Here is a 10,067-nt window from a genome sequence, read left to right on the forward strand (position 1 = left end):
CACAAAGCATATTTGAACAATAAAAAATATACTATTAGATACTTATTTTAAAATACAAATAGACTTAAAAAACATTAGAATAAGATCACTATAGTATGTGCTAAATAAATTACATAATGTTGTTACATAAGGGTAATTTATTTTATCATGAACTGACATTTAATTAATACATGAGAAAATTAAACTAAAAATAAATCTTAAAACTTTAAATAACGGTTAGTAATTTATATTGAAGAAATTAGTTTAAAAAAGCTATTAATGAACATTAAATCAATGCTGCTTAACATTGACTTTCCAATATTGTCACATTGTGCTTTTTATATGTTGCAATGACATTAGCAACCATATCCAATATTCTAAACTGTTCTCTTTATGTTTCCTATTCACACTCAGAAGAATGTTTATGTCAATGATGAGCTTCTTGCCATTCTGCCTGGTAACAAAATACCCTACTAACACAATAAATGTTGTGTTACCAGTGTCAAAAAAATATTCCTTTGAAAACAGCAGAAAAGCTCATTTTCACTACAAACATTAACCTGAACATGAATAGAAAATGTCAAGGAACAACTAAGACCCTTTGACATAGCTGTAGTGATGTCCCTGAAATAAATAAAAAACAACAATGAGACAATACTGTAATGTAAATGTTGTTTAATGCATTAATTTAAAGTTTACCAATAACTTCTTTAAAGTAATTTTTATTTTTATGTTTTTCAGTCTAAAGTACTATACTACAGTATATATACAATGATTTACAGTTTTATCTTTAATTCAGTTTTATAGTATACTAAGTGCTATATCTCTGACTACCTTCAGCAGTTCAATTCCAACATTTCATGTTGCTTTATGATGTGTGTGTTCTCATGTGTTGAATTTATAATAATTTTTAAATAATATTAGTTAAATACATAATCAAATAAGTATAAATATGCTTATATTAATCATCCAAAGAACTTCACAATGTCATATGAGATGTTAAAGGTCATACTTTGATGTCTCATAGGACCAAATATTTCAATATTTACAGATTTGATCTTTTCTGGTAATATCCTCAATGTCCACTTTTGAATGCACTATTTCATTTTCCTATAAGAAGCCTGCTTCTATTAAAATATTTCATTTCAGTGAGTCAATCAGTGAGCCATATATAATAGTTTTATTATTTAGATTACCATTCACCAACAATCATATTAATTAATATTGTTACATACAGGTAGGGTAAACATTGGTAAATTCGTGATAAAATTAATTATTCTTTAATCATTGGACACATATTTTGTAAACAGAAATGTTAACTATATTATTAAAGGGTCCATATTTTGAAGATAACAGCATTGCTTTTTGTCTCCATGAATATATATATAGCTTAGTTTCCTAGGGATATATTTTTTATGTTGCATATGGGTGATTATTTTATGATAAATGTTTATTCCAAATATTAGTAAAATACTTTATTACTTGCAGTGTGTAGCTTCTTTGTAATCCAAAACGATAATTGGTAGACGAACGAACAGCAATTGGTTAGAAAACGTTACGTTTTATTTAAAAATTTCTAATTCATATGCATTTCGGGTTGGCTTATATTCCCAACTCCTCTTCAGTGCTGTTAAAATTACACAAAAAAATTTAAGGTTAGTTTTACGACATTGGTGAATAGGAACATAACTGAAACGCGAGGTGATGATAACATAAAATGCTTACTTGTTGTATAATGGTACAGCATAGATGTATTTTATAAAATTTTAATTACATAGTAGTATGCTGTACCATTATACAACAAGTAAGCATTTTATGTTATCATCACCTCGCGTTTTTAGTTATGTTCCTACTCACCAATGTCGTAAAACTAACCTTAAATTTTTTTGTGTAATTTTAACAGCACTGAAGAGGGGTTGGGAATACAAGCCAACCCGAAATGCATCTGAATTAGAAATTTTTAAATAAAACATAACGTTTTCTAACCAATTGCTGTTCGTTCGTCTACCAATTATCGTTTTGGATTACAAAGAAGCCACACACTGCATTTGATGATAAAGCAACCACGTCCTCTACTTTATTACTTATCAAAGTATAAGTTTTTAATAAATTTATATTATAATTAGTATAAAACATTCATATACAAAATGTTTTATTTTATTAAGTATTCTTCAAGATTTAAAATCTAATAAACCGAAAAAATAAATAAAATAATCTATTATTTTAATTAAATTACAAAACTCATTGAGAAGTTTAACAGTGAAACTTTTTCTTGTGGGTTATCAGTCTTTAAATTATAGAAGTTATATAAATTCCAACTACAAGAAAACATTAAAGTGCAATGTTGTTAATTTGATTTATTAACAAGTGCAAAAACATCCTCCTTCAGGATTTATTTTCTCTATATGAAGTGTTTTGCATTTGTTTAGACAAAAGTCCATCTGTATGTCAGTGAAGTAAGTAATTTTTAATCAATGATTTAGGTGTGCTTAAGTGAATGCACATAGTATTACTACATCATCTCATCTGTGGATGACATATTGTTGTTTTATTTTGTTTGATGTTGAATCCATAATTTGTATTGTTTTCTAGAGTGTAAGTATATCCCGAGTATGCTTATATGCCTTTTGCCGAATATTCTTATTTGCCTTGTGTGTATCAAAAGACTTTGAGATTAAGGGATTAAATTATTTAAATAAATTTCAATATTTCAAGAATAAATTTAGATAAGCTTTCATTAAAATAAAAACTTTTTCTAAACTCTATCTTAAAATACTTTAAATGGGCTTAAACTAATGGAATTAATAATGGTATATAAATACAGTAGAGCGTCGATTTTCCGAAAGTCAATCATACGAAAGAATTCCAGTCGGCAAATTTAAATTTTCGCCAGTGCTGTGGCGCTTCAATCTTTGGCTATGTCTTGGGCTACTCAAATATTTTACGTTTTTGATACTAAATTAACATCTGAAGTATAATTTTTTATTATTTTTATATTTTTCAATATATTTATTTTGTTTGTACAAAATAAAANATATATATTAAATAATTTAGAATATTCTGGAACATATTCTAAATATTTAATATAATTATGTAATATTTAATCATTAATAGTAAAAAAGCCTGAAAATCTGTCAATTTTTTGGCTTATTACAAAATATCAAGTGTATAGATGTTTATATATGTATTATTGTAAAGGAAAGTTCTCCATAATGTTGCAATTACTTTAAATGAACAAAAAAATCAAATAAAAGGAACTGTATGTAATTTTATGCACAAATTTAAAAATTTATTAAAAAATTTTCAGATGAAACTGTTATTTCTTGAATTGTGTAGAAAGAACAAGATGAAGACACTTTTAATGTATTCTCTCATTTGAAAATTTAATGTCATATATTATATATAACATATGTGAAATCAAACTATTACAAAGTTTTGTTATAATAAAGAAAATTTAATTAAAATTTCAAGAAAATTTCAAATTATAAAAATACTAGCAGTATTTATATAATTTGGCTTGAAATTATATAAATATAAATATAGTTAATTTTTTCCTGAGCAACACCAAGCTCATCTGCTAAATGAGCTTGGCATTGCTTGGGCAAAAAGTAACGATAGCTAAGATTAATTAATTTTAAGATTATTAGATTATAGCCAATCTTACCCATTTTTACCAGATGCAAGAATTAGGTCCCCCCTCTTCTGAGATTAATTAAAGAATATTTAGATGGGTCTAAAAATATGCTTAATTTCCCACAAAAAAAGCAAAAAACTGCATCTAAAATAGTTCAATAGAAGCTGTTCTTCAGGGTAATCCTTAACCCTCTCCCTCTCACCCAAGTAGGGGGAATTTCAAAAAATCCCTTCTTAGTGTTCATTCTCATGATATACCCTAACTGTGTACCAAATTTCAACCTTTAACTCCTAACTGTTTGGCTTCTGCACTTATTATTATTATTATCAACCTATCTTGATTATATATATATATATAGATAATTTGGCTTGAAATTTACCATCATAATCACTTGTGTAAAAATATTCAAATAATTCAAAATATGAAGATAAAACTGAATTTTTAAACACTTTCAAACAGAATAAGTTCAATTTACAGAATTCAGTTTATATTGCAGATTTGACATAACATAGGCCAACAATTTCCGAAATTGGGTCTGCAGATCAGTTACAGAGTATCTACAAAGTGCTCAGAATCTAATAATGAGTTTATGTTCCTAAAAATATACTAATAGTGTACAATGGGTTTCTTTATAGAACACTACTTACTAATATTATAGTAATAATATATTATAATATAATTAATTTATCAATAACATCATACTTTAATTAAATAAAATTATTTATTAAACGTTTATGTAATATAATTATGTAAACATAGCTGTAAATTATATCTATAGATATTTCTGTACTTAAGGATCAATTAATTGAGCCGTTGATTTTGAAAGTGGGGCAAGTCCATTTTGTGAAAAAACAGTTAAAGCTAATTTTTATTAAAAATTAACATAAAATTTATGTTTTTAATCAATTCACAATAAATATGTTTTATTTTAATTCTTGAAGTTAGACTATTTACAAAAATATATTAATATTTTCGAGTCTATCATTAAAAGGCTGGCGTTTGATCATTTTTAATTGTGAATTTTTACTTTTTATTATTTGTCTTTTAAAGAAGTTTAATCTTCTAACCAATGTAACTGTGTCTTCTGTGGTTTGTGTAAAAGGATTTAATAATAGACTCAAAAATATTAATATATTTTTGTAAATAGTCTAACTTCAAGAGTTAAAATATTGAAGAATGTCCTGAGTCAACATTGAACATTGTGAACTTATGTAAATGAAGATGATAGACTCGTAACAACCACTAGAGGGATGAACCAGTTATAAAATTTGGAAAAGGACTTGATAGTTGGTGAGAAGATTCTTATTTTTTTAATGTTAAAAACGTCAGATCCTACAATAAAAGGCTGGCGTTTGATCATTTTTAATTGTGAATTTTTACCTTTTATTATTTGTCTTTTAAAGAAGTTTTATCTTCTAACCAATGTAACTGTGTCTTTTGTGGTTTGTGTAAAAGGATTTAATGATAGACTCGAAAATATAAATATATTTTTGTAAATAGTCTAACTTCAAGAATTAAGATATTGAAGAATGTCCTGAGTCAACATTGAACATTGTGAAATATGTTTTAATATCAGTATAAATTTGTTACTCCTAATTTATATCTTCAACGATATTTATTGTGTGTTGATTTTGAGAGTGAGGCAAGTCCACTCTAAAGAAAAATATAAAGAATTTATTACCCTATGTACTACTCATTCATCATAATACTTTAAAAATTTGCACCGTCTAAACTAAGAAATATAATTATATGCATGCAACTTATTACTGAATATTTTTTCTTATTTTATTTACTTTTTCCAATAAAATCATATTTATTTTCTGTTTTGTTGTAGCTTTTTGAAAAAAAGCTACAATAAAACTATAATTTACTTATAATATATATTCTGAAGTAAACTATAATTATTATAGTTTACTTCTGACTGTAAAATTATTTCATGTTTTAAGTAGATATTATAAAAATATATCAAATTTAAATTCTACCTGAAGTAACATAGTTAGAAGGAAAATATCCATCAACATCAGATTTTTCTAATCTACCAAACCACCATCGAGAATCTTCTCGATTTTTTACATTGATGACATCTCCTTTTTGTAGAGGTAACTCATTTGGAAAATTGGAGTTATAATCGTATAAGGCAACAACCTAAATTTTAAAAATATGTATATATAATATTTACAAGTGCTAAATTGATTAAAAATATCACACTTTCATCTAAACTTACAAAGTCTATATTTTATATAACAATTAAATAAATTTTAAAATTCAAAATCATTATTGACTAAATTAAAAGTGTTTTAAATCAAAAGACAAGAGTTAATAGAATTATAGAATTTCAGTAAAATTAATATATAAATTAATATATAAATAGTTCATAAATTTCTTTTTAAAATGAAAGGATTATGAAATTTATATGAAATATATAAAATAAATGAAATAAATTTTAATGAAATTCTGTAATTGAGGCAAAACATTTAATAGCTGTAAATATATGACTAGAAAATAAGATATAATAAATTATCAATTTTCCAGAATAAAAAAAAAATTAATTCCAAACAAATTCCTAAATAATTCATCACATACTCTAGTTCAGGGGTTCCCAACTTGTGTTCCACGGAATCCTAGGATTTGGCCAATAAAATTTGAGTTTCCACAAAATCCACTGAATCTAGTGATGTATGAATGTGCTAATGCATTTTTGGGATGTAAGGTGTAATTGTTGCAGTCTCAATTGAGTCCTCTTATGATCTCCTATACATATACTAGAGTTCTTTATAGCTTTATAAACAGTGGAGACTAACCAAAACCATGATATAATGTTTGACAAGATAATGAAAACCATAAAAACAGTAAAACTTAACCTAGAACTGAAAAATAATTTTGAAAAAGAATGTTTAAATTATCCAACATACAAATAATAATACAATCGATAAATATGCTTCAATTAATCAATATCAACAACACAAGCCTATTAAATCTAATGACAGGACTGGCCAGTCAAATTCCCAATGGTACTGTGATACTAGTGATGAGTCACTCGTGTCAAATGAGCATCATTGTGTTGCCAAGGAGTTAATTAATAATCCATCATCTGTAGTGTGTTATTGCACAAGAAGTACAGTGTACAAGCAGGCATATCAGTCAAACATTATTAGAGTTTTGCATTGCAATCGTTTTGTGATATTTTAAGTACTTTTCATATAAAAAGAGTGGGAATCACATAAATATATAAATATATAGTGCTTTTAGTATTGTATATACCCCAAATTAAAAAATCATGGAGCATTGGCTAAGAGAAGAGTTTTGAAGAAAAATGTAATAAGTACTTCAAATGTTTCTAGTGACAAAGAGATTGAAAAGATGGATACAAACAAAGGTACAAATCCAGGCACTAGCACTATTTAAAATATTGAAAGAAAAAGTTTAGCCCTTCACATTAATGATCAGTTTGAATTAAGTAATAATATTTGCTTTCCATTATTAATCTTTGTTTTCATTTTCAATAAATTGTTTTTGATGTTTCTATTTGCTGTTTTATCTATAATCACTAAAAATTGTCAGGGTTCCAACACTTTTTACTAAGGTGAAAAGGGTTCCGTGATAAAAATAAGTTGAGAACCACTGCTCTAGTTCATAAAACTTGGCATCATGTTAATAAATAAATAAATAAATAAATAACTGCTTAGAGATGTTGAATTAGGAATGCCTAAATTAAGAAGCCAACATCTCCAATAAAAACAAAAACATTTTCAGTTAAGTTTGACCATCTACAGCTACAACACTCAAGTAATTGTAAACTGATGTTCGTCAGATATACAGTACTTAAACAAATAGTTTTTTTATAAGAGTATTGACCTGTTGAATTATTTAGTTATTTAGTTTATTTATTTATATTTGACTAAAAGATCTATAATGTATTTTGAAAAAAAATATATCATTTAATCTTCTTTGCTTCTAAATTTATTTAACTTCAACAAAATAATTATTTAAGATGTAATGTTTACAAGAATTTTGAATAGCTGGAGAATATAATAATATAAGCAATTTAAAAATAAAATTCAATAATAATAAACATTGAAATTAACTTAATAAAATTTAGAAAATTATAAATCTTTAAATTCTTTAATTTCAAGACCAAAATCCTAATGATCATTCAAAGACTGGCTTATTTTCAGATCCATGCACAAAGCATATTTGAACAATAAAAAATATACTATTAGATACTTATTTTAAAATACAAATAGACTTAAAAAACATTAGAATAAGATCACTATAGTATGTGCTAAATAAATTACATAATGTTGTTACATAAGGGTAATTTATTTTATCATGAACTGACATTTAATTAATACATGAGAAAATTAAACTAAAAATAAATCTTAAAACTTTAAATAACGGTTAGTAATTTATATTGAAGAAATTAGTTTAAAAAAGCTATTAATGAACATTAAATCAATGCTGCTTAACATTGACTTTCCAATATTGTCACATTGTGCTTTTTATATGTTGCAATGACATTAGCAACCATATCCAATATTCTAAACTGTTCTCTTTATGTTTCCTATTCACACTCAGAAGAATGTTTATGTCAATGATGAGCTTCTTGCCATTCTGCCTGGTAACAAAATACCCTACTAACACAATAAATGTTGTGTTACCAGTGTCAAAAAAATATTCCTTTGAAAACAGCAGAAAAGCTCATTTTCACTACAAACATTAACCTGAACATGAATAGAAAATGTCAAGGAACAACTAAGACCCTTTGACATAGCTGTAGTGATGTCCCTGAAATAAATAAAAAACAACAATGAGACAATACTGTAATGTAAATGTTGTTTAATGCATTAATTTAAAGTTTACCAATAACTTCTTTAAAGTAATTTTTATTTTTATGTTTTTCAGTCTAAAGTACTATACTACAGTATATATACAATGATTTACAGTTTTATCTTTAATTCAGTTTTATAGTATACTAAGTGCTATATCTCTGACTACCTTCAGCAGTTCAATTCCAACATTTCATGTTGCTTTATGATGTGTGTGTTCTCATGTGTTGAATTTATAATAATTTTTAAATAATATTAGTTAAATACATAATCAAATAAGTATAAATATGCTTATATTAATCATCCAAAGAACTTCACAATGTCATATGAGATGTTAAAGGTCATACTTTGATGTCTCATAGGACCAAATATTTCAATATTTACAGATTTGATCTTTTCTGGTAATATCCTCAATGTCCACTTTTGAATGCACTATTTCATTTTCCTATAAGAAGCCTGCTTCTATTAAAATATTTCATTTCAGTGAGTCAATCAGTGAGCCATATATAATAGTTTTATTATTTAGATTACCATTCACCAACAATCATATTAATTAATATTGTTACATACAGGTAGGGTAAACATTGGTAAATTCGTGATAAAATTAATTATTCTTTAATCATTGGACACATATTTTGTAAACAGAAATGTTAACTATATTATTAAAGGGTCCATATTTTGAAGATAACAGCATTGCTTTTTGTCTCCATGAATATATATATAGCTTAGTTTCCTAGGGATATATTTTTTATGTTGCATATGGGTGATTATTTTATGATATCATGGCTAACTTTGTGAGAGGATACTTTAGCCTGTATATTGTTAATTGAATTAATTTTTATTGTAGTACAAATAATGTTTTCTCTTACACTTTTTACCTGCAAACACATACATGTGCATGCATGTATTTACACAAAATAACTTCAATCTTCATCTGACTTGCTAGCACATCTTTCCCTCTTCATATAATGTCTAGCATTTCCTGTGGTACAAAACCAAACAGAAACTAGATTACACCTATTTCATCATGAGATTAATAGGAATTTGACAGACTTACACTATCTTAAAACACATCTCAAAGAAAAGAAAACCCTTAAGACATTACACCTATTGTTATTGTGCCCCATTTTCTTAACATTTTAACCCTGCGTTAGTGCACTGAGTTTTTTTTCGGCATTAGTGCAGTGGGGCGTTTGTCCACCCCGACATTTTTTTGAGTTTATAAACCATGTAAGTAAAAATTCATAAAGATTTACTCATTCATATGGTAAAGGCATGTGTTATTGTACATATGATTATATTCAGGTATGATTACATATTATATTAGTACATAAATCCATGAAAATAAAAAACAACATTTTTCAAAACTCATTACATTAGATCTTATTATTAAACCAATAGTAAAAATCTAAATTGTTTTTTAAGCATTTTTGTCACTCTGATTCAATAGCTGACATTGTACTTTGGCACTCATTGCAAATGACAAGCAACTTGCTATGTTTGGTATTTTCTCAATGTGTTTATGAAAGTCAGCCATTTTGAATTAAAATAAACTTAAATTATTTTTATTCACATTGATTATTATATCTATATTATAAATAATAAATGTGGTCACATTATAGTTATTT

At 26.0% G+C, this 10,067-nt stretch overlaps 1 protein-coding gene and 1 long non-coding RNA gene across 2 annotated transcripts in view; both read right to left on the minus strand.

Annotated features, from left to right (window-relative positions):
* The window catches only part of LOC111613711, a 6,752-nt gene extending 3,906 nt beyond the window's left edge, over nucleotides 1–2,846 (minus strand). The window contains exon 1 of the long non-coding RNA XR_002754814.1: nucleotides 2,802–2,846. This is a non-coding gene — a long non-coding RNA (uncharacterized LOC111613711). The remainder of the gene's footprint in view (nucleotides 1–2,801) is intronic.
* Nucleotides 2,847–5,584: 2,738 nt separating this feature from the next.
* LOC111613713 (jouberin-like) overlaps nucleotides 5,585–10,067 on the minus strand; it is a 71,675-nt gene continuing 67,192 nt past the window's right edge. The window contains exon 22 of the mRNA XM_023355050.1: nucleotides 5,585–5,758. Within this exon, the coding sequence (XP_023210818.1) occupies nucleotides 5,585–5,758 (174 nt within the window). The remainder of the gene's footprint in view (nucleotides 5,759–10,067) is intronic.

Source organism: Centruroides sculpturatus, unplaced genomic scaffold (assembly GCF_000671375.1).
Source record: "Centruroides sculpturatus isolate CEXI.00-Female unplaced genomic scaffold, Cexi_2.0 scaffold1866, whole genome shotgun sequence".
Classification (NCBI taxonomy): Eukaryota; Metazoa; Arthropoda; class Arachnida; order Scorpiones; family Buthidae; genus Centruroides; species Centruroides sculpturatus.